This window comes from Festucalex cinctus, chromosome 15 (genome assembly GCF_051991245.1).
Source record: "Festucalex cinctus isolate MCC-2025b chromosome 15, RoL_Fcin_1.0, whole genome shotgun sequence".
NCBI lineage: Eukaryota > Metazoa > Chordata > Actinopteri > Syngnathiformes > Syngnathidae > Festucalex > Festucalex cinctus.
This window is the reverse complement of record NC_135425.1, coordinates 7,193,867-7,219,949: the sequence shown is the minus strand read 5'-3', so window position 1 is coordinate 7,219,949 and position 26,083 is coordinate 7,193,867. Positions and strand designations below refer to the sequence as shown.

The 26,083-nt window shown below is 38.0% G+C and overlaps 1 protein-coding gene across 2 annotated transcripts in view; it reads left to right on the top strand.

The window, feature by feature from the left end:
* The window catches only part of syk (spleen tyrosine kinase), a 45,565-nt gene extending 20,437 nt beyond the window's left edge, over window positions 1–25,128 (top strand). For both annotated transcript variants that reach the window (XM_077497816.1, XM_077497815.1), the window contains 7 exons: window positions 7,751–7,838; window positions 11,178–11,337; window positions 16,475–16,684; window positions 20,226–20,415; window positions 24,236–24,376; window positions 24,600–24,712; window positions 24,912–25,128. In XM_077497816.1, the coding sequence (XP_077353942.1) occupies window positions 7,751–7,838; window positions 11,178–11,337; window positions 16,475–16,684; window positions 20,226–20,415; window positions 24,236–24,376; window positions 24,600–24,712; window positions 24,912–24,984 (975 nt within the window). In that variant the 3' untranslated portion in view covers window positions 24,985–25,128. The remainder of the gene's footprint in view (window positions 1–7,750; window positions 7,839–11,177; window positions 11,338–16,474; window positions 16,685–20,225; window positions 20,416–24,235; window positions 24,377–24,599; window positions 24,713–24,911) is intronic.
* The last annotated feature ends 955 nt before the right edge of the window (window positions 25,129–26,083 follow it).

Sequence of the window (26,083 nt, the reverse complement as noted above, 5' to 3'; positions counted from 1 at the left end):
TTTTTCAAGGTCAAATGCCAACAAGCCATAGGGGTCTTTATTTGCTTCTATAGCCCGTATCCCACTGAGGGGGCGAATATTTGCGACGCTAGCGAATGTTGATTCCACATCTAGGGTCCGTTTCACAAAGTATGTTCAACAAACACCGATGCTAACCCTGAATAACGAGTTGACATACACTGAGAGAGGAAACTCTGCGTTTTCGGTTCCAGGACAGCTGATTTGAGGTAGTTTGATCAACGCAGAGTCGTTTCACCTGGAGTTGCTGCTACACTAAAGTCATAATGGCAACATGAAAGCAGAGGGCGGCGCTGCCTCGTCGCCTCCCATGTCAAACTCGACACACGGGAGGCGACAAAGACAAATGCGTCGCCTCCATGGTCTCAACACATGGGACACGATGAGCAGCCACGACGGTGGCAGCAACAGAAGTCGCGTCGCAATCTTAATGAGTGCGATTGGCGGAAGGATACATGGAAAGGAGGAGAGCGATTGAGACCCGTAGTGACTTGAGGGCGAGACCACACAATAAAGTTGTGCTGGAGCTATTGCCCTCTCCGGATGCTGTTTTCTTTCCCTAAACCTTCATTTGGAGTGATCCATGATACGCTAGAAACATTCCATTTTAAAAATACCTGCTACTTGTGTCTAAAGCTGCCACGGCCCTTGTGACCCTGAGTTACTGAAATTACTTTGCAGCCCACTGGATGGCGCTCGTGGCCCAAAGTTGGGCTGCGGCCCAAATTCACAATGGTTAAGAATCACTGCTATAGACTAGAGGCGCATTTACGCAAAAATTCACCACAGAATGTCATTTATGTGTACAGAGAAAACGTTGAGGTTCATTGTGAAAACCTTCTACCAACCAGGTTAGGTTCATGGTAGGGCTGTGCGATATGGACAAAATTCCATATCTCGATATTTTTGCCCGATATCTTAATAACGATACGATAACGATATTGAGTTTAAGCTTTTTTTTTTTTTTTTTTTTTTTAAGAAACAGCTAAATATCAATCAAAAGATGTGCCAAGTGTGATTTTTATTTAGAACTTACTGGCAAACGTTAACATTGACAGAGTAAAAATAACAAAACATACATTGTAGGTGCCCTATATGAAAAGTGCTGTTTTTGTTTAGTCACAGTAAACGTCAACATTGGCCAGCTCAGCAATAAAGATCAAATCAAAAGTGCACATTTTTTTTTTAAATTCTAACTTGGTCAACATTGACAAGCTCAACAATAAATAAAGCTTATTTGGAATGTGCTGTTTTTTTAAACGATAACTTTCTCACAGTCATAAACATTGACAAATTCAACAATAAATACAATGAATTCTACTAACATTGTACTTGCAAGGAACAACAAAAACAAACTATTATGCTAGAAGAGGTATTTTTATGTGTGTACAACACATTAATCTGTCTCTGCATGTGTGCTCTATTATGTAACTTGACAGTGTTTCTAAAGATTTTTTGCCAGGAACACCAGTTTGTTTACCATGTCTGGCTTTAAGCAGGACCTCTCACAACTAACAATGTTGCCTGATGTACTGAAAATTCTCTCTGATGGAGAGCTGGTGGCCTGCACACACAAGTACTTTTTTGCCATCTTACTCAGTTGAGGAAAGTAGATTTTTGTGTGTTTTCCACCACATAAGGGGGTCGTTTTCTTTGTTAATGGTGGGGGACTGTGTATAGGCAATTAGCTCAGCTTGTTTTTTTCCCCCTCCCAAAACAATATTGGACGAAATAATAAAACGTACCGATTGTCAGGTGTATCCTGTGTTCAAAGCACTGAAGACGCGTCCAGCCATTCAACTCCAATGCCTTGATCATGTTGGTTGCGTTATCAGTGGTCACGCAAACCAGTTGGTTCTCTTTCAAGTCCCACTCCGCTAATGCGTCTCGCATCTCGTGGGCGATATTCTCCCCAGTATGATCCACAGGAAAAAAGGACGTCTGTAGACATCGGGTCTTGAGTTCAAAGTTTGAGTTAATAAAATGGATCAATAAACTGATGTACGGTTCAGTCGACCGGCTTGACCACAGGTCCGTGGTTGTGGCAAAATGATCCATTTCGCGGAGCTCAGCTTGAACGTCCATTTTACTTTTGTTATAAAGTTGTGGAATGGCCACTCGATAAAAATGTGATCGGGATGGCAATTTGTAACGTTTGTCTAGCGTTCGAACCATTTTCTGAAAGCCCACTTTTGTAACCGTGTACACGGGTACCATGTCCTTCGCGATGTGGTAAGTTATGGCATCCGTAATTTCTTTGTGCCTGGTTGACGTCAACTCGTATGGCGTAACGCTACTAAATGCATCGGCAATAAAACTTTGTTTGGGCTTCACTTAGGAGGATTGAGAAGTCCCCACGTTTGTTCTCATTTCACAACACTCCTCATATAGTACACGGTGGTGTAGTTTCAGGTGGTGAAACATGTTAGTTGTGCTACCTTGCATCGTAGCAATTCTCACCAAACACGTCCGGCACAAAACCACGCTCTGCTGCTCATCATCTTTTCTAAATCCAAAATAGTTCCATATAGCTGACGTATACTTGTTCTTAGCCACTAAAGTTGTCGATGACGCCATTGCGCCAGTTTCGCCACTTGCACTCATAAAACAAACAAACAAACAAAAAACAACTAATCTTTTATTGTTCTATTTCCTCGAGCGCGCACACGTCTCTTCCGCCCTCCCATAGTTGAATATCATTGGCTGGGTATAGCTGTCAATCAACGTGAAAGCAGGAATATGGTTGGCTGACTTTGTTAGCTTGACTGAGCTGTAGCGCCCCGCGAACGCGAAAAGTCCACAGTTGACTGATATCGTCAAATTTTAAATATCTATTTTGCGAATGTCTATATCTAGATATCGATACGATAAAGATATATCGCCCAGACCTAGTTCATGGACACTGTTACTGGGGATGTAACGATATCCAAATATCACGATACGATTATCATGATATGAAGGTGACGATACGATAATTATCACGATATTGTGGGTGCGTTGGCGATATTTAAAAAAGATCACACAAAGCACAAAAAAAGCACAATATTATGCTTTTGTACATAACAGCAATGCATATAAACTCAACTCAACTTTATTTATAAAGCGCTTTAAGAACATTCGCTGTATACAAAGTGCTGTACATAAACATCAGTTTTGCAGTAAACAAGAACAAAGCAAACATTTTGAAGTGCGAATACAGGGTTGTTGTTGGGGGGTTTTTTTTGTTTTTTTTTTTACAAGTAAATACATTTAACATCAGTGAATAAATAAGAAGTAGTGAATAAAGAGATAAATAAATGCATAAATAAGTAGACTAACTGCGATTGGTTGGCCACCAGTCCAGGGTGTCCCCCGCCTACTGCCCAGAGCCAGCTGAGATAGGCGCCAGCAGCCCCCGTGACCCTTGTGAGGAATAAGCGGTCAAGAAAATGGATGGATGGATGGATAAGTAGACTAAACATCAAACTCATACACACCACAAAACACCAAGAACAAGTTTCATAGTGCGCCAAAAGCCAAAGAATACAGATGTGTTTTAAGACGTCTTTTAAAAGAGGATAACGAGGAGGACTGCCTAATATTTAATGGTAGGTCGTTCCAAACGGTGGGACCGGCAACAGCAAAGCCTCGATCTCCTCTAAGCCTCCGCTTAGCCTTCGGTACCTCCTATTGTGTCTGGTCTGCTGACCTGAGGCACCGGGCAGGTGTGTAGGGGTGCAAGAGCTCAGCAAGATAAGGTGGGGCTAGACCATTGAGAGATTTGAAAACAACTAGAAGAATCTTAAAATGGATTCTAAATTTCACGGGCAGCCAGTGAAGAGAGGCCAGGATAGGGGTTATGTGTTCCCTCTTCCGGGCACCAGTAAGGAGACGAGCAGCAGCATTTTGGACAAGCTGGAGACGCTGCAGGGAGGACTGGCTGATCCCAAAATAAAGTGCATTACAATAATCCAGCCTAAGTGTAACAAAGGCATGGATTACCATTTCTAAGTGTTGCTGAGATAGGAGATTTTTGACCCTAGCCAGCTGTCTAAGGTGAAAAAAAGGTGGATTTGACAACGGCGGCAATTTGCCAGTCCAGTTTAAAGTCACTGTCCATCTTGACACCCAGGTTTGAGGCTGTTGACTTCAGATATTGTGCCAGAGGACCCAAGACCATAACTTCTGTTTTCTTCTCATTGACGTTCAAGAAATTTAAAGCCATCCAGGCTTTGATTTCTTCCAGACAGGACAAAAGAAGCCTCAATGAGAAAGTGTCCTTTTTACTAAGCGGGACATAGATTTGACTGTCATCCGCATAGCAATGAAAAGAAATTCCATGTTTTCTAAGGATGGAGCCCAAGGGCAGTAGCTATAATGAGAATATAATGGGCCCTAATACAGATCCTTGCGGAACACCATATGACAGTGGGGCGGTGCGGGACTCGGAGCACCCAAGGCGAACACAGAATGTTCTGTCGGCCAAGTAGGATCGAAACCACTCAGAGCACTACCACCAATGCCCACCTGGTGCTGTAAACGAGCCAACAGAATACTGTGGTCCACGGTATCAAACGCTGCAGTCAGGTCTAACAGTATGAGACATACATAGTCTCCAGTGTCATTTGCCAGGAGGATGTCATTAAAAACTCATAACAAGGCTGACTCTGTGCTATGCATCTTCTTAAAGCCTGACTGGAAAACCTCCAAGATGTTACTTTCCTCCAAGAAGGTGCTTAGTTGCGTGTGTACCACTTTCTCCAGAATTTTATAGATAAAAGGCAGTTTGGAAATGGGCCTAAAATTTCACAGCACACATTGGTCTAGGCCAGGTTTCTTCAGGAGAGGTTGCACCACAGCATGTTTAAATTGTTTGGGGACTACGCCAGAAGACAGGCTGACGGGCAGGTTGATAATAGCCAGAATTGATTTGCCGATAGTCGGAAGAACCTCTTTAAAGAAATGAGGGGGAACAGAATCACATGGGGAGCCAGATGGCTTAATCTGGTGGACAACATCTTCTAGAGATCTCAGAGAAATGACTTCAAATGAGTGTAGCACCACCGAGCCATGGACCTGAATGGAAGGGTCAGAAGTGATGTTGGTGGTGGTGAGTGCATTAGCTTTGTCAATCTTATCAATAAAGAATTGAAGTAAGTTATTGCACATTTCAGGGGAAGAGTTTGTGCATGTAGGCTGAGGAGGTTTAAGTACTAAATCAATAGTTTTAAATAGTACACATGGATTTTGATGGTTTGCCTGAATGATATTCGCGAGGTATTTTTTTTTTTTGCCTCTTTCACTGTATTCTGGTAACAGCGCCAATTTTCTTTCAGGATCTGATAGGAGACCTGCAATCTGTCCTTTTTCCACCTTCGTTCAGCTTTGCGGCACTCCCGTTTGGCTGCACGCGTTTCATTGAACCAGGGCTCACGTCTGACTTTGGGTCGCACAGTTTTGAATGGAGCCACTGAATCAAGTATATTGAGGCAGCTTGAGTGGAACCAAGAGCTGAGTTCTTTCGTGTTTGAAGTGGGCATACAAAGCTCATCAAAGGCATCAGAGAACTGATCAGCAGTGAGGGGGTTAAAAATTCTACGCCTTGACTCAGGAGCAGCCGATGTAACAGAAACAGTAAGATAAAAATGCACATCAAAGCAGACAGCCATATGATCAGATATCACATTGTCAATTATTTTTAGATTTGACATTGGGAGACCGTAGGAAAGAATCAAGTCTAACAAATGACCTTTTTCATGTGTGGGACCAGACACACACTGCACGAGGTTAAATGAGTCAATGAGGCTCAAAAAGTCCTTAGCCGGTGGTTTTTCAGGGCAGCACACATGAATATTAAAGTCCCCAATAATCAGGATATGATCATATTTTAGCATGACTTCGGCAACAAGATTTGCAAAGTCATTTAAAAAGTCCTTATTGTATTTTGGAGGTCGGTAGATGACACAGCACAGTACAATTTGGCCGACTTCAAAGAAGGTGGCTTCAAAGCTGTTGTTCGGTGTAGTAAACATACATTGTTTACATTTATAGTTATTTTTAAAAATACTCGCCGTTCCACCACCTCGTCCTGACGTCCCCGGAGCGTCCAAGTAAGCACAGCCTGGTGGTAGTAATTCAATCATCGCGGTGGAGTCACCGGCAAAGTCACCGGTGGAGTCACTGGGCGACAGACCAGGTCTCTGTCAGGCATAAGAAATCCAGCTCGTTTGAGAGAAAGAACTCCCCCAAGGTGAAGGTTTTGTTTGTCAACTACCGCGCATTTAATAGCGCGATCCCTGTGGGAGCAGCAGGGGTGCGTGGCTCTTCCTTTCGGCGGTCTCGGGGAAGGTCTTTAACTCATTCACTCCCGGTGACAAGTATACTTGTCAATTATAATTTTTCAGAGTGGGGACAGATGGGAAGAATCTGATTATTTTCCACTGTAAACTTGGAAACAACTTTACTGATGCCCAACCACCAGTAGGTGACATCATTGCCCCATTTTATACCAAATAAACACAGTTTCAGAGTTCATGGGAGAAATGGCTGTATTTTGGCAAACCTACATTTTTCTACTGTCAATTATAAAAGAACGGGATGGGGCAAAAGGTATTCTATTCTATTCTGTCATTTGGTAGATTCGTCTTATATATAATTATTGAACGTAATATCGCGTGGGTATTGAAAATTTTGAAATTTTCTAAAATGGCTGGTAGTGAAAGAGTTAAGAAGCTGGAGGTCGGCACCGCGTCCATGGCCGACGATCGTTAGCAGCCGGGAACCAGCAGAGACCGGAATACACCGGAGTACATCCAGGCGTTCGGGACCGAGCAGGCGACGATGCTTGTTCCAGCACCCGCTTTAGCTTCAACAGCTCACTCAGAACAGTACCAAGCACCGTTATCAGGAAATAAAGCCGAATCAAGAGAGTCACCTTATACACTGGCGTACTGTCTGCCATCTTGATCAAACAATATTGAGGCACTTACTTGGTAATGCAAGCACACATTGATCGCTTCACAAGCAAATTAGGTTCCCCTTCATCTGACAATTAGCATAGATTTTAAGCATAGAAGGCCAAAACATCCCTACTGAAAATTAAATTGCACTAATAAACTAACCACTAGAGGGTGCTAGAACTGCACAAATAGAAATCAACCTGACTTTTTTTAACAGATGTGTTCCTTTTAAATATTGTGAACATGACGACGACAATATTGTGGCAGTTTTAATATCACAATATCACGATATTGCCCTGATCGTTACATCCCTAACTGTTACTACGGTAACTGACCAAGAGCTTAAATGACCTCTTTTTATGAAACAAGCTAGAGTTACCTCTTTTCCTCTATTTTCAGTGACTTCCCTTTCAGAAACGGAGTTTCCCACATTTCAGTATTTCTTGACCCAGGATTTTCTCTTTGAGAAATAGACCCCAAGTTTCGTTCAAGTTTGAAAACGTCCGCCTGAAGTTTTAATTGTCAAAAGGAAATTTTTATCATGTTCAAAGGAGCGGACATTCACTACCTTTGCCAACACTCGCAATCATTCGCCCTTCAGTGAGATGCGCGCTTTAAATTTGACTAGCCTGAAAAGATGAACAGTGATTTCACTGCCACTAACTTGAAGTTGCATTCTTTTTATTTGTTAAATTATGCTTTGTCAGTCATTTAGAACCATACAGGGAAAAATGGCACAAGAGAACAATTTGTTGTTTCATATCATATAGTAATTCATGGTTTTGTTGTAACAGAGCCGCGGATCTCGACACCAAAACAAAGAATCCAGTAATAACAATCCTTATGAAGGACAAGTGCCCAACAATCGGGTCGTCACCATAGGTAAGTGTGCGTGTGCGTGTGTAAATAGATGCTGACTCGAATAATATTTGTCACACGATTACGTTTTTAATCAGATTAATCACATCTTCAAATTTTAATTAATCGTGATTAATCGCTTAATTAAAAAGGCTTTTTAATCATTATTTTTTGCCCGCCAAATTTGAAGAGCACCTGTTTGAATTCTTTCGACATTTAATGTTATGAGGATGTCTTCAACATTTTTCAATCCACTTCACACTCTCATCCTCCTCTCTTTCTAATCAGTTAAAAAGCCAAGCGTATCATATTAAATACAAGACATTTTGAGCCCTCTATTTCATGAGTATATATATATATATTTTTTTTTTACCCATTAAAACCCTTACGTATATGATCTGACACATGCATTGCACGGATAATCCATTAGAGGGCAGTATCACCCAGCTGATGGCTTTTCCAGCGACCTTGCAAGATCGCCCCAATTGAGAAAGCCACGTCAAGTCAAGTCATATTTATTGAGAGACACCTATATTTATTAATAGTGGGACACGTTCTTTCTGATTTTTAGAAATACGAATACATTTGATATGTCTATTATTGTTGTTATATTTTTGACAGCTATAAATGTACGAATTCAAAGCATTGTGACAGGATATATCAAATATGACACAAATCAAAAGTCATATGTGGAAGTTGATGTAAAAAAAAAATATATATACAGTATATGTTTCCAAAAGACCAAGAAATACTCTACTTGCAAAGAATCAAAAATTTCTCTCATCTATTTTCATGGTTCAGGCTTTATAGGGTTACTTGCATAATTTAAAATGGGGAAAAATGACCCCTGTAGTTTGAATTGAACAAATATTCTGAATGTCATACACAAACGTTTATGAAATGCTTTACTTTAATGCATGTAGTTATGTTTATTGCTCAAACACAACCTGTGCTATCTTTAACGTAACCATCCACTGTCAAGCTAAAGGATAATGTGTGGTCAAAAATATTATGTGTGATTAATCTGCATTAATAAATGATTAATACGAACATTTTTGTGATCAATCAATGAGTTAACGCTTTTAACTTTGACAGTTCTAATTTTCATACTTCGGGACAACCTCTTCATTTAGAATATCATTTCTAAAGCCTGTTTATGATGATGAACTCAAGTGAAACTTAAAGCATTAGCAATTCTGTAAAACAATTTTCCCACTTATTTTAAAAGTGACGTCTTATTGTACTTTATCCCCCCACAACTAAATAATCATATTAAAACCCTTTAATGGTCTACTCGACCAATTGGTAGACCACATTTTGAGTCACTATATTCTATTGGAAAATGTGTTGAACTGAACTTAGCCTGGTTGGGCCATCTCTACCACTTGGTTGAGGTATGCCAAGCACAAAATAACCACTAGAGGTCACTCTACTTTTTGACAGTTAGAGCAGATCCTGCCATTAGCAAGTGAGAAACTTGCAAATCACTGCTGACATGGGCACTATCTTTGGCTGAACTTTGAAAGATAAGTTGTTTTTTTTCGACATGTTTTATCATCTAACATGTTACTTATCCAAATTATGTCGGTTGATGCAACACAAAAACATGTTATAAGGGTCAAATAATGTTTTAAAAACATGTTTTGACCAAATGGTTGAGATGGCTGTTCATAGTAAAAATTAGCATGGCTGGACAGCTCAACCATATGGTTACAGGTCAGTGAAGTTGTGCTAATTTCACAGAAATTTACAATTTTCACTATAAAAACACTTCTATTCATATATTGTTGTCAATATATTTTAACTATAGTGTTTTTATATTGAAATTGATTGATTGATAGGTTGTACAAGTTAGCACACATGCTAACCTTGATGATGGTGAGTCGTTTCTTTATCCTCCCTCTTTTTTTATTTTTTTTATATTTTTATTTTTTTTTTTGGGGGGGGGGGGGGGGGGGGGGCGCTAAATCATTTTATGGTTCAAGGCCAAGAAATTTTCTGGCCCTTGTACCAGTAGATCCTCAAGACTCTGAGGCTGATCTGTCATTCTGATGACGAAATTGGGTATCTTGATGATCTGCCCAAACAAGCAGAGTTGTATGGTTGAATCTATGGATGAAGATGAGCTGCCCTCAACCAGCACACCTGCTAAGAGGAAGAGAAAGGGGAAAAATACCCTAAAAACAGTAAATGAAGAACTGGATGACAATGTCAACCCCTGGCAAGAAGAAGAAAACGACTGAAAACAAAGAAAAAGAAGCCGGATGAATTTTGGAAGCTATTGTAGATATTGAGGACACCCAGGTTCCTGATCCAAATTTTGAACACCCTGAAATGGTCAAGACACCCTTTCAGTACTTCAAAATGATCTTGACAGATGAGATGATTCAACATATTGCTCAAGACTAATTTTGCAGAGATGGAAGATTTACTGGCTATGCTCCTTTTCATGGGTGTTTTTGACTTCCCGGCTATGGAGGACTACTGGCACTCTGCATCGGGCTTTGATGTTATAGCTGATATAATGCCACAGACAAGATTCAAGCAGGGCGGCACGGTGATTGGGTGGTTAGCACGTCCGCCTCCCAGTTCTGAGGACGCAAGATAGAGTCCAGGCTCCAGCCTTCCTGGGTGGCGTTTGCATGTTCTCCCCGTGCCTGCGTGGGTCTTCTCTGGGTACTCTGTGCTACTCCCACATTCCAAAGACATGCATGGCAGGTTAATTGGGTGCTCTGAATTGTCCCTAGGTGTGCTTGTGTGTGTGGATGGTTGTTCGTCTCTGTGTGCCCTGCGATTGGCTGGCAACCAGTTCAGGGTGTACCCCACCTACTGCCCAAAGCCAGTTGCGATAGGCTCCAGCACCCCCGCGACCCCTGTGAGGAGTATGTGGTCAAGAAAATGGATGGATGGATGGATGGATGATTCAAGCAGATGGATTTTTGTGCAAAAACGCAAGAGAAAGCTTTTTTATTATAATAAAACTGGCTTGACATCAATTATTAACTTTTTTTTTTTTTTTTACATTTTCCTCGTTACCTTTTGTTTTTGCAGGTTATAAACAACAATTTAATTGCTATTGCATATTATTAAATTTGTTACCATCAACGTCCATCTCAGCCATATGGTAGAGGCTCATATTATAATAACTAGGGGGCGTATAAATATAATTTTCATTTATTTTTGTTATTAGTGGCCCAATAACTCAGAAAAAAATGTAAATGTCTTTTTCTTGGAATGACCATTAAAGGGTTAATCTTTTTTTTTTTTTTTTTTTTAAACTTACACTCTCCCTTCCTGATACCAGTACAAGAGTGGCAATACTGAGCGTTCAATTGTTTTGGTTGATGTTTATTTGTCCGTCAGAGTCCTTGCCGATGGACACACCGGTATATGACAGGACGTATGCAGACCCAGACGAGCTGAGGAGTTCCACCGTTAATCACGAACAGCTCTTCGTTGGAGATGAAGAATTGGGTTCAGGGAACTTTGGTACAGTCAAGAAGGGCACCTACAAGACCAAAATGCAAGCAACATCACTGTTTTTCTTTTATTTCTGGCATCATGTCATCTGAAACTGATTAGAATTAGTAATGTGACAAATATGTTAAAAAAAAAAATATCATATAGACAGTATCTCACCAAAGTGATCTATTTTTGCATGGGACAACATTGAACATTGTTTTGATCAGAAGCTGAGCTGCAGCGTTCTGAATGAGCTGTCTTTTGAGGGAGTCCAGTCACAAAATTGAGTCGACTGGAGATACAAACATGGATAAACTTCTCTTGGTCTGCTTGCAGCATGCAGTCCTTCAGTTCTCCAAATGTTGTTCAGCTGGTATAAAGCTATTAGCATCCCAAGATTTCAAATTTTGGTTTCTAAAGACAGTGACTCAAGGTATTTTCTAACAGCAATTCTCTTTTCTTTATTGCCGAAAACAATGACCCCAGTTTAGTTTTGGTTTAGCTGAAGGAAATTTTGGTTTATCCCCTTGTTAAAGGGATACTTTACTTATTTAGCCATTTTTGGCAATTAAACATTAACATTTTGCCTATAATAAATTAAATATTTTCATAATTTTTCATGGACAGTCAAACCTCGGTTTTCGAACATAATCCGTTCCAGAAGGCTGTTCCAAAAGCGAATTGTTCGAAATCCGAATTTTTCCCATTATAATTAATGTAAATAATTTTAATCCGTTCCAAGTCTAAGAAAAACTTTTTCCAAGTTTTTTTTTTTTTTTTACTATATTACACCATAAACTGCACTGTATACTGTTTACCATAAATAGAAAAGGGTAGAAATAGACACTGTTTTATTTTAATAGAAGATATCCTATCTAAAATGATGAAAAAAACAAAACAAAATGCACTTGCTTTCTTTGGACCCATGATTAGGTGCTATTACACGATGCAAAACTAAAAAATAAATAAATAAATAAATAAATAAATAAATAAATAAATAAATAAATAAATAACAATGAACAGGTCTGCTCCGAACAAACTGAACAAGAATGTGCTACGGAGGAAGCATCCTGGGCATTCGAGTTAGCTCGGCTCCCGAGTGAGTCGCGGTTCAGGTACGCTCGGCTTTTTTCAGTTTGGTTGAGAGCCGAATTTTTGGCCGAGTTCTGAGACATAAAATTCTCAAATTTTCTGGTCGAAAACCGATTTGGTCAAGAACAGGTGTTCAAAAAACGAGGTTTGACTGTACAATTAGTACCTTTAAAAACACATTTTGCAGCTTGCTGTCGACTGAAAATGACCTCACAAGGGCTCAGGTAACCAATCACAGCTCAGCTTGTGAGTGTCACATTACCAAAACTAGAAAACAAGTGAGCTGTGATTGGTTACCTGAACCCTTGTGATGTCATTTTCAGTCGACAGCAAGTTGCAAAATGTGTTTTTAAAGATAGTAATTGTACATGAAAAATAATGAAAGTATCAAATTAATTGTATACACGATATTAACTTTTCATTGATATAATGGGCTAAATAAGTGAAGTATCCCTTTAATTTGCTCCAGACAGTGACACAATACGTTTTAAACTGTTGTCGTTTGGGGACACTAATAAATACAGATGTGTGTCATCTGCATAACCCTGATAGCCAAGATTGGTGTTCTTAAGCAAAGGTAACACATACAGACTGAACAACAGGAGTCTAAAGACTGACCCTTAAGGGACCCCACATATCATGGCCATTCCATTAGATCCAAAATTTCAAATGGTCACAAAGTAACTCCTTTCCTCCAAGTTGGACCTGAACCTAGGGCTGTGCAATTAATCGAAATTCAATTACAATTTTGATTATTACCCTCCACAATTACAAAATTGGCATAATTGTACAAAACCGATTATTAACTCTTTACTGCCACACGTTATCAAAAAAAAGCTTTGATCATTCACATCGTCCTTGAAAAATTTCTATTTCATCAGATTTCGTCATGTTTTATTGTAATTACATACACCGGCAGTCCATTGAAAAGAGATACAATGCTACCATCTGCTGACCATAGTTATTGAGTGTTTTTGATTCCACAACCTATTGACCAGGCACTTAGATGTTGCACTGCCCATTGATATAAGAAGAAGAAAAAAGAAAAAAACAAACAAACAAACAAACAAAACAAAAAAAACGTAGTTTATGTCATTTAACGTTTATGGCAGCATATATCGTGATTTTACGAATCGGTATTAAATGTTTTTGGCGGTCAAGAGTTAATACGAGGGCTGAAACGACTCCTCATCATTTCTGCCTCGGGTACCTGCTAAGATAGTCGTAGTCAAGCTAACGGCGGAATGCATGACAGTATACGAAGCTGTGACAAACCCAATTTCAAAATAAACCCTACCTTACCAAGTAGTACATGTAGATCAATGCATAGTAGCACTTTTATTTTGAAGTTGTTGTTTTTTTATCCACTGAATCAAATTCTGTCATTGTAATTGGTGATTTGAAGTGCATCATTGTGTAATTTTTCTGGTTTGAGTTGATGTTTGACCTGATGGATTTCATTAACGTAGCAGACAAATCCATTGCATTCATCTGTTGAGGTAACAGAGAGGACTACTCGCTGGATTTTATTTGGGGGGGATTTGTGAGTTTATCGACCACAGCAAATTAGAGTCTGTGCAGTTGCGTTTCTGACTAATAATTTCAGAAAAGTGTTGTCTACCTTTTAAGTAGCCAGTGCAAAGCTTATATTACAGTGTAGATTTATTGTTTCACCAATATACAGCCATTAATAGCTCAATCTCTGGCAACAAAAGTGAGTACACCCATAAGTGAAAATGGCACCTATTTTTTCCAGCACTGTCTTAACTCTCTTGGTCATGGAGTCCACCACACTGCAAAAACACGTCTGCTTAATATGAGATAAAATACACTTGTTCTTTGTGTAAATTTACTAGAAACAAGTGAAATTATCTGCCAGTGCAGTAAGATAATTTTACTTACTTAGATTTCTTGAAATAAGAAAAATGTGTAGCTCTATATTAATCTTAAAATGACCTTAAAGCACTTATTCTAAGCAACAAATAAGGAAATTAAATCTTAAAATAAGCTGTATGCACTTATTCTAAGTAACAAAACAAGCAATTAAATCTTAAACTAAGCCATAAACACTTAATCTTTTTTAGTTTTTTAAAAGCGTAAATGACTACTGAAACAGAGCATCATGTGTCACTCTTTATTTGTACAATAAGCTGACTGTCAAGAAGGGATATGGAACCATTTTCAATTGCATTTGGTTTGACTCAGCCTGGGATCGAGCCCACAACGTTCATGTCTGAGGGTAGACACTCTACCACTAGACCATGGAGCTGTTAGCCTCTTCACTGGAAAGAGGTACAATGAGCTCAGTAAGTATGACCAGGAAATCGCCAATAAAATGCAACAGTATGTTGTAGGGTGGTTTTCGCTTATTGTGCATAAAAAATAACCAATTTTAAGATTTACAAACTAAGTCAGAAATTAGACAAATAATCTTAAAACAAGATTCATAATCTTGGAAATTCTGCTCTTGCAAAGTATATAATTCTCAAAACAAGACAAAGAAGACTATGGCTTGATAAAAGCATTTAAGTCTATGTTAGATATCTGATTTGTTTTTTGTTTTTTTAGTGAACATAGACTCTTAGACGATGTTAGCTTATTACGCGTGAAAATTAACTAATTTTAGGATTTACAAACTAAGTAAGAAATAAAAGACAAATAATCTTAAAACAAGATTAATAATCTTAGAAATTCTGCTCTTGTATAGTAAATAATTCTCATAACAAGATCAATAAGACTTTATGGCTTGAAAAAGTGTTTAAGTCTAGGTTAGATAGCTTAAATTTGCAGTGCAGAGCTTCACAGGTTGCCAATGGAATCCACTGGCTGTATTTGGAGTTGTTTTGAGGGTACAATACATTTACACTGCTATATAAACTGTACACTGAACGTTATTGTCATTCCTTCAGTGTTGTCCCAGGAAAAGATATAATTAAGTACCTACAGAAAATTGAAGGGTGTAATCACGTTTGTGAGATACTGTACATCATACAGAAATGGTGATTATTAAATGTATTCATGTGTGCAGATTGCTACAGATGTGTTTTGCTAGTCCAGTGCTTCTCAATTATTTTCTGTCATGCCCCCCCCCCCCCCCCCCCCCAATAAGAAGAACCCCCCCCCCCCGCGACTATAAAGAGTATCATAAGCACACCTCTGCATAACACTGTATCCATATTAACGTATAATTGAATTAAAAAACGAAAGAAATATGGACCAACTTACAACAAAGAATAGCTTTATTAACTGTAAGAGAAAAGATCTAAAGTGCATCTGAAATTCAAAAATGAATTAAATCCTTAATTAAACTATAAACATTTAAGACTGACCATAAATAAAAACATACAATAAAATCACATAAAATCAATAAATAATAGTCCATTCAAACTGATCACCAACATTAACTCAGGAGCACAATATTAAAAAAAAATAACTTTAACCTGCAAAACAAAAATATATAAAATAATTTGTGCTGATTTTTTTGTTGTTGTGTGTAAAGCGTGCATGCTCAGTGCAAACAAAACCCCTACACCACCGAGCGAATGCTCCCTGTGCACACTCTGCCAATAATGAGAGAGCCACTGCCCCCTAATGTAGTGGAGGTGCAATTGCACTTTATTCTAGGACAGCAAAAAAAAAATAAAAAAATAAAAATTAAAAAAGCATGTTCCCCGAGGTCAAACGCCCTTGATGGAGCCTCGCGCCCCCCTGGAGGTGCCCCCCCCACTATTTGAGAAGCACTGTGCTAGTCAAACCTGGCTTGCTCTGACCAGCCAATCAGAGTACGGAAAAATGCTAATGCCATTGAGAACTAGCTAACTGGCCTCCGAAGGACTAATTTGAAATCTGATTGGTTAAAGAAACAGTCCCATTGCAACATTGCTGATTCTGAAGGTCCCAGGTACAGAAGTCGATATCTGATTGGACAAAAAAAATTATCACATTCTGAAAGTTTGAAAGTGAAGGTGAAATGCAAGTAAAGAGAAAATCCACCAAATGGAGCGAATACATTTTTGGCAATAAATGTCATGGAAAAAGTATTCGAATTTGGGTCAATCTTGCTGGCTCTGGTGGCCCACCACTGACAAATCCACCTTGTGCATTAGGACAGAGCAACCAGTTGCCGTCAAAATCCTGAAGAACGATGACAGCAGCACATCCGTTCGGGAAGAAATGCTGCGAGAAGCAAACGTCATGCAGCAGCTGGACAATCCTTATATTGTGAGGATGATCGGTATCTGTGAGGCAGAGAGCCTCATGCTAGTCATGGAGCTGGCTGAGCTGGGACCACTTCACAAGTTCCTGCAGAAAAACAAGTAGGTTTTCTCGTTTTCCTCATTTAGCAGAAAAAAAAAACTACTATAAACTAGGGATGTAACGAAAAGGGCAATATCGTGATATTAAAACTTCCACAATATCGTCGTCGTCATGTTCGCAATATTTAAAAGGAACACATCTGTTCAAAAAGTCAGGTTGATTTCCATTTGTGCAGTTCTACCACCCTCTAGTGGCTAGTTTATTAGTGCAATTTAATTTTCATTAGGGATGTTTTGGCCTTCTATGTTTAAAAGTTATGCTAATTGTCAGATGAAGGGGAACCCAATTTGGTCGTGAAGCGATCAATGTGTGCTTGTATTAGTAAGTAAGTGCCTCAATATTATTATTTGAGATTGGAGGTGGTTTATATGCATTTATATGCATTACAATATTGTGCTTTTTTTTTTTTTTTTAGTATGAGTTTTTTTCTTTTTCTTTTTTCCAATATTGTGATCTTTTTAAATATCACCAACCCCCCCAACAATATTGTGAGAATTATCGTATCGGGACGTTCATATCGTGATAATATCGTATCGTGATGTTTGGATATTGTTACAGCCTTACTATAAACTAGGGATGTAACGATATCACAAATATCGTGATATCGTGATATTAAGTCATTCACTCCCAGGCATTTTCACTGAAGCAACCCCCTTCGCTCCTCGCTGTTTCACTGGATTTTGACTGATTTGGCAAGGCCCACGGAATATTATGTTCTATTGCTATAAAACATGGAACCTACCAAAAGAAAGATGAGTCACGAAAAAAAAAGGATACTTCTGTTTCCGTTTTGCAGCAATTAGCATTAGAATATAGCTCAGTTTCATTATTATTAATGAATCTGTTTAAAACAGAGGGGAAAAGAGCTTTTTGCAACATGGTTGATCTCTTATACTCTGCTGCCACCTGCTGGCCGTTTTTGTAATACTAACATTGCTTCAAGCATTCTCTTCAGTTCAGAGGCTGCATCAAAGCCTTTTGTATGCTCTAGCATAAAAAACATAAAAAATGTATAAATACGTCTTTGGGAGCAAATGAGTTAAAACTGCCACAATATATCGCCATTATCATGTCACGATATCAAAAGCAGCACATCTGTTGAAAAAAAAGTCAGGCTGAGATCCATTTGTGCAGTTCTTTGTGCAGAGTCCCTCTTGCGGCTAGTTTTGTAGTGCAATTTAATTTTCACAAGGCATGTTTTGGCCCTTCTATGTTTAAAACCTATCTCAGCTGGCTCTTGGCAGTAGCCCACATTAATCGTCAGATGAACGTAAAATGCTTGTGAACCGAGTCAGTATGTGGAGGAACTCAAATGTGTTTGCATTAGTAAGTAAGTGCCTCAATATTAACCCGTAGGCAGTATTGTGACCCATTTTGGCATTTTTGATGGTTCTGACCAAGTCATTTCAAAATAAGATACTGCCAACGGGCTGTGTGTTATTGTAGGCACAATGTTATGTGTATTTTATCTAGTATGAGCTTGTTTTTTTTACATTATTGTGACCTTTTTTTGTGTCGCCAACCTCCCCACAATATCGTGATAATTATCGGATCGTGACAGTATCGCATCGTGACAGTATCGTATCGTGATGTTTGGCTATCGTTACATCGCTATTATAAACTGGAGGAAGATTAAGTTCAATGATGTTTGTTCACATTTGGCTGGTTTCCTCCATGTTAAACTTCTATACCAAATATACAGTATAAGAGAAATCTATGTCAAATTTGATAGTAATATTCTGAATTTTTTTTCTAAACATTGACATCAGCAAGGATGAAATGAAAATGCTATTTACATCATTATAATTAAATAACTGTACATTTCTGGCATCAGGCCAAAACCTCATAAGTCACAATTTGGGAAATTTAATACTTTGTCAAAAATGTATACTTTTGGTCAGTCCACACGTGCGTGCGGGTGCCATTTTTACAAATTTCTGACCGATATAGTGTTGAGTCTCTGATGATGCAATGTTAAAGGGTACTTCACTTATTTAGCCCATTATAGCAATAACAAGTTAATATTTTGTTTATAATTAATTTGATACTTTCATTATTTTTCACGTACAATTAGTACTGTACCTTTAAAAACACATTTTGCAACTTGCTGTCAACTGAAAATGACATCACAAGGGCTCAGGTAACCAATCACAGCTCAACTGTGTTCTAGGTTTGGTCATGTGACATTCACAAGCTGAGCTGTGATTGGTTACCTGAGCCCTTGTGATGTCCATCCATCCATCCATTTTCTTGTCATTTTTGCAAAATGTGTTTTTAAAAGGTACTAATTGTATATGAAAAATAATGAAAATATCAAATTTATTATAGGAAAAATATTAATGTTTGACTGCCAAAAATAGCTAAATAAGTAAAGTATCTCTTTAAGTTATATATATAGTAATATATATATAGTAATATATATATATAGTAATATATATATAGTAATATATATATATATATATATATATATATATATATAGTAATATATATATATATATATATATATATATATTACTATATATATATATATATATATATATATATATATATATATATATATATATATATATATATATATATATATATATATATATATATATATGAAAGTTATATTATTTAGTAAATATAAGAAAATACTTTGAAATTTATGTGGAAAAAAAATAGGACTTTAAATTTCAATTTTCTTAATTTATGGGGGGAAAAAACATTTTAAAAAATCAATGTATGGTTTTATGAGTTGTTATAAGGAAATTGATTTGATATCGATAAATCTATTTTTATTTTTTTTTAACACAGCCCTAATACTTAATCAACAGCACGCTATTTGCAGATACCGTAATAATGAAATTATCACCACAAATTAGTCAAGTCAAGTCAAGTCATCTTAAACAATTTACCGTGGCACACTTGCAGTAGGGATCTTACGATATCCAAATATCACGATACTATATTATCACGATACGATAATTATTACGATATTCTGGGGAGGTTGGCGATATTTAAAATAGGTCACAATATTGTAAAAAAAATAAGCTCATACTAAAAAAAAGCACAATATTGTGCTTTTGTACATAACAGCAATACATATAAACAACCTTCAATGTCTAATAACACTTAATATTGAGGCAATTACTCGCTAATGCAAACCCAGTTCCAGTTCCTCCACATATTGACTCGCTTCAAAGCATTTTACAATCCCCTTCATCTGACAATTACTGTATTTTAAACATAGAAAGACCAAAACATCCCTAATGAAAATTCAACTGCACTAAAAAACTAGCCACCTTGCACTTGTGCTACAACTGCACAAATGGAAATCAACCTGACTTTTTTTTTTTTTTTAACAGACGTGTAGCATTTAAATATCGTAGATATATATTGTCGGTATCGTTACATCCTTAACTTGCAGTGGTTGAAAAACACTGCCCTAAATAATTAAAACCTGATGAATGACTGAATGAATTTACTAAGCAGTTAAACACAATTTGTTGTACAGTAGTTAGGCTAAGTGTTGATTGCTCGTTGGTTGTTCGTACACAGGCAAACAACCATTGCCAACATCACTGAGCTGGTGCACCAGGTGTCAATGGGGATGAAGTACCTTGAAGAGCATAACTTTGTCCATCGGGACCTTGCTGCTCGGAACGTCCTGCTTGTAACACAGCACTACGCCAAAATCAGCGACTTTGGTCTCTCCAAAGTAGTCGCAGAGGACCAGAACTACTACAAGGTAATTGCTAAAAATTTCAGATTACTCCGTATTAAGATAACAAATGTGAGTATTTTCAGAAAGTACTTGTAATTATTTGCAAAAAAAAAAAAAAAAGTCACTATTGATTGTTTAGTAGGCCACGGGCATACTTGTTATGTGCTGAAGGTCCCAAAAGCGCAGACACAAATAAGGTTTTAACTATTTATTCACATAACTTGACTAAACGAAAAACGAGAATGCATCGAGAACCAAGCCCCCTTGGGCTGCGGAGAAGCACAGACAACAGAAAGTAATAATCCGGCAAAATACACACAAATCTCAGACTGCACCTACAGACAGTGAATCGATCTGATTGGTTGTAGAAAGTAAAGGACTAAAGAACGACATCACATAGGTCCAGACATCACCTAAAGCAGGTGTGTCCAAACTACGGCCCGGGGGCCATTTGCGGTCTGCCGTCCATTTTTCAGTGGCCTGCGGCATATGTTAAAAATGGCATTTGACTCATTTCAAATAAAATAAATAAAACAAAAATGTTTGGAGATGGTTAAAGTAAGAAGGGAGTGTATCGAAAAACAGGTGCCATTAAAGGTTATTTTAGTTAACTAAAGCTAATGAAAAAACAAAAAATTCAAAAAACAATATTGTTACCAAAATAAAAAAAAAATGAAAATGCGTTTTAAAAAACAAAAACTAACTGAAACTACATTTTATATTGACAAAACTAATTAAAAATAACTATAATTATAACAAACATGTCCTTCGTTTTAGTCTTTTGTAATTAATTTAATGCATGAGCCTTGGGGGATGATTTTAATTGTGATTTTTAGTAGATGTATTTTTATATATATATAAACCAGAATAATGACGTTTGAAAGTATGTCACACAGAAGTGACGTCATCTAGCAGCAGCCAATAGAAAAGCACCTTTAGATGACGCTCCTCCCATGGTGTTTTTTTTAAATATTGCGCACAAGTAATACACATTTTTTTAAAAAACAAAAAAAACAATACTAATACTGAAACTAACGAACTAAACTAAAACTCACCATTTAAAAAAAACAACTAAACTAATAAAAACTAACTAAAATGAAAAATTCCCAAACTATAATAACCCTACTGCCATATTACAAATAAAATGATTTATATACTGTAGCATTTTTCGAAATATGCAAAAGTACAAATAAATTATTTGTACAATTTTTAGGACTAAACACAATTTCTCTTCATAACATTATGTAGCCCTTGCGTCCTTCTGATTTTCTGTATGTGGCCCTCAAATGAAAAAGATTGGACACCCCTGACCTAAAGGATTAAAGATTGACATCACAAAGCCTAAAACTAGTTGAAACTAGATGATGGTTATATGATGGTTATGTAACCCATGAAGTGCTGCACCGGCCCCTGCGCACTGGCGAAGTCTGCGTTTTGATATTGGGGATGTGTTGTGGTGCGGAGAGAGACAGCACAGGTATCGGAATGTGGCTGAGATGATTTCACTTTAATCGCCTATTCCAAATCAAAAAGAAACTGACCCAAGATGGACGCCCACCCAAACACAGTCAAAATTACGGCGTCTCCAGAGGGACAAAAAGAAAACAAGCTACTTGTAAATTAAATTAAATTGTAAAAGGGTGCCACCCTGTGGCAGCCTCCAGTTACTACCCTACATCTACATCAGTTCAAAACAGACACTTGACCTCACGGTCGTGAACCCAACTTAAGAGGTCATGAACTCAAACTTAACCCTGGTGTGACCCCAGACATGACAATATTGGTCCGGCCCACTTGGATCAAATTTAAGTGAAAGTGGCCCTGAAATCTGTTTGACATCCCTGCTGTAAAACTTGCAGGCACCGTTTAAAAGACTTTAAGCCTGAAGTGACAAAATAACAGGCACACTTTGAGCCTAATGGAGTAGAAACAACATTGCAAAGATCCAACTAGTTTACAAGCGTAACCTCCATTCATTATTCAAAATTTCCTGACATAGAAGAAAGATCCAGACTTAAAAGATGGATTAAAATTGTTAATTTCTTAAACAATTTATTTTGTCAATATCATGAAACCAGGGGAACAGACAGCTAGCGGATGTGTAGCAAAACTAATGGAAGTACAGTATAGAACATGGGATTACAGGGCTCTACACTAACTTTTCCACTGGTAACACTGGTGCAAGTAAGATTTTTAGTTGGTCGCACAGCGCAGGATTTGGTCGCACCATTTTTTGTGTAGGTACAGCATGACCTTAGGCATACGCAACTCGATATATTTGCTAAATATTTTATTGGAACACGAGGTTTGCCTTCAACAGCAGTGGCTAGCAAAACAAGTCAATCATTTCGTATAACTTAACTCATCTGAACATTATTTTTTTTTAGCTCAGTACTTTTTTTTTTTCTTCACCTGCTCCTCGGCCGATGTTCCCCTGCCCTTTTCATCTGTATCGTTTGAACTGTCCAAACCAAGCTTGCATTCCCCAGTGCATGCGGATCTGCCATAACATTTCACGAGTGGCAAGTCACGCCAACATCGAACCATATTTACAATTTAATATGCACCAGCATGGATGAAATATTGCGATTCACGACCGGCTCGCGAAGCTATTTGTGAATGGAGAGCTCTGCCGCTGGAGCTCTCATGCAAGTGAATGGCAACACACGACCAGATGTTGTGCACTCGCAATTCTTTTTTTTAACATTACAAATCCATCCACAAGTACCTTTTAAATTGTAAATATAGGTCAGCGTTGTTGTAAAACATTATTATATGTATTGTATATACTGTATTTTTATGACTTTGGCGAAGACCAGCGGGCGCCTCTGGTCTCTCGCGGAAAACCAGGAAATGGGCGTGTGCCACGGCGTAACTTGCTGCGTTGCTGTCGGCCAATCAGAGGACGGGTGACGACACAGCCCCACGAGTCGCCCGAAACAGGCCCCGTAAAAAAAATAAAAAAATAAAAAAATAAAAATAATAATAATAATAAATAAAAAAAAAGTCTCATTAAGGAAAGGAAAGAAAAAAAAAAGTCTCATGAAGGACTCCAGGTGGAGGAGTGGAACTGTCACTTGCCTTTGGTGCCGGTTGGCGTGGGTTCACTTCTCCGCCTGGGAGACCATGGTTGGCTTACATCATGTAAGCTTGTGTGGGTGGGTGAGTGTATATTCTAAAAACAAACAAAAAAAAAAAAAAGTCTCATGGAGACGCTAACAAAATGCCGCTCGGTGTGGAACCAGTCCGGTGGAAAAGCACCAATTTTTACATGTTTGTATATAAATTGTAGTCTGCGCGGTGCGTGTATGTTGTGCCCGATCAGGAAATAGCCAGCCAAACACATTGCAGCGGGTCATGTTTTACTCAAATACTATTCGACTGAGTCGGTGCGCGGCGGCGCGCTCTCTTTGCTACGGGAGAGCCAGCGGAGGACACTTTCGAACAACGTTTTAAATATAGTGCGAGCGGTTTGTTTTTTTTCCCACCAGCACACACTTGAAAGTTGGCCGCATTTGCGAGTGAAATGCTCGCCCTAAGTTATTTTCGGTCAATACAGAAACGTTTCCACATTACCTTGACCCTTCATTGAAGAAAGATCCTACCCGTTTCATCCACACATCACAGGGTCCGCTAGGCAAGATCAAATTACTTATTGTCATATTTATTTCCTACGGCATCAACAAAACCTTAGATGCAGTTACAGAAAATATATATACATTGGTGGTCATAATACTGTGGCTGATTTATTTTTTTAGGTAGATCAGGTTCTTACTGTCTAACACGATTCAAATATGACACTGAAACTCACCTGTTTCTGATGATGATGTGAATGTTTCTCCAGGCAAAAGGTCACGGGAAGTGGCCGCTGAAATGGTACGCTCCAGAGTGTATAAATTACTTCAAATTCTCAAGCAAAAGTGACGTGTGGAGCTTCGGGGTGCTCATGTGGGAGGCGTACTCGTACGGAGAGAAGCCATATAGGGTATGTATGAACTATAGTAGCCATTATATGGTACTGCATAAAAGTAGTGAGAAAGATTCATATTCTGAGAATGGGGTGGACATTTCTTCTATGCGTAGTCACAGCAGGCCTGAAATTAACTCACAATTGCCTTGACTCCCCCCTTCAGTATTTAAATATTTTTCCCCTGCTAATAGTTGACTTGATAGTGCCACATGCAATTTGAATGTGATATTTTCCGCAGGGAATTCGAGGAAATAATGTTTTGCAAATGATTGAGAGTGGAATGCGGATGGATGCCCCGCCCAACTGCCCAGCAGAAATGGACAGCCTTATGAAGACTTGCTGGACATATGAGTAAGTGACAAAATACTCATTTGTCAGCTGCTCTGAATATTTGGAAAATTAGAGACAACAAAATTATTGAGAATTACACTAATTACGTCATGTACTGCACGCAATCCCCTTTTTTTCCAGTCAATATCTGTGCAACTGACAAACACATTATTTTGGCATTTTCAAGAATTTCCATTAAAGAGCCTTGTTTGTTTTACAGGGTGGAGAAAAGACCCGCATTTGCTGTTATTGAGCAAAGACTACGGCGGTATTATTACGACATTGCAGAATGAATTGCCTCATAAATGTGTGAATACAGGAAATCGATACATCATTGACTTTGACTGGAGATCTGCTAATTTCAAACTAAACTGTTGTACATTTAATAAATAAATACATGTTCTGCTTCTGCAATAAAAATAAATAAAATCACAGTACATCTACTTTGTAATTCTTTAACTATTACATTCTATGCAGCGACCTCGATTATTGTCAGAAATATTAAGTACCATCCAACTAGTTTTTAAGATATGGCTGAGTGTTAACATGTTAAAGCTATAAACCTCATCCTGTTTGCTTCATCAGTGAGCTAACACTTCATCTAATGTTTGACACATGATGTCATATGCTTTGGATTATTCAGACCGCCTTTTAAATGAGCATATTAGTTGTACGCCTTTGGCGTATCATCTGTGGTCAAAGTCCCCTGCTCAAGTTACCTCCACGGAGCCTTGCAAACTAACAGTGTTGCCACAGTTACCTTGAAAAAGTAACTTAGTTACTTTACTGATTACTTGGTTTTAAAAGTAACTAAATTGCGTTACTGATTACTTGATTTGAAAAGTAACTAAGTTAGATTAAAGGTTACTTTTTTAGTTACTTTCAGCAGCTGCCGATAACACCATCTCAACATAAAAATAATGCAGTAGAAACGGAGTTCCAAATACTTTATTGAAAGTGCATTTTTAACATGAAAATAAAGGTTTTTTTTATGAAAAACAAAATAGGCAGTCTCTCTTGACTTCTTGTAACGTAAATACTTTTTATAAAACAAAAAATAAAAATCTATCCAGGTTGAAAATGAAAATCCCCTAAATTCCTCTATTGTTTGTTTGTTCCGCTATTCCAGTGTGTACACATGTATCAGTTTAAATATTTATTAGTAGTTATTGACAGTTATAATTGTTTTTTGGTTTGTTTGTTTTTTCTCTTCAAAATAAGGATCAGGAAAACAAAAGGTTGATAATTTAATGTTAAATATAAATATTTAACCTTTAGACAGACACCAACACAACTAAACAGAATATGTGCACATTGTGAAGTATTGCAGAAACATAAATTTAAGACATGAAATAAACCTACCGTCCAGTCAAAAGAAATATGAAGCCACCT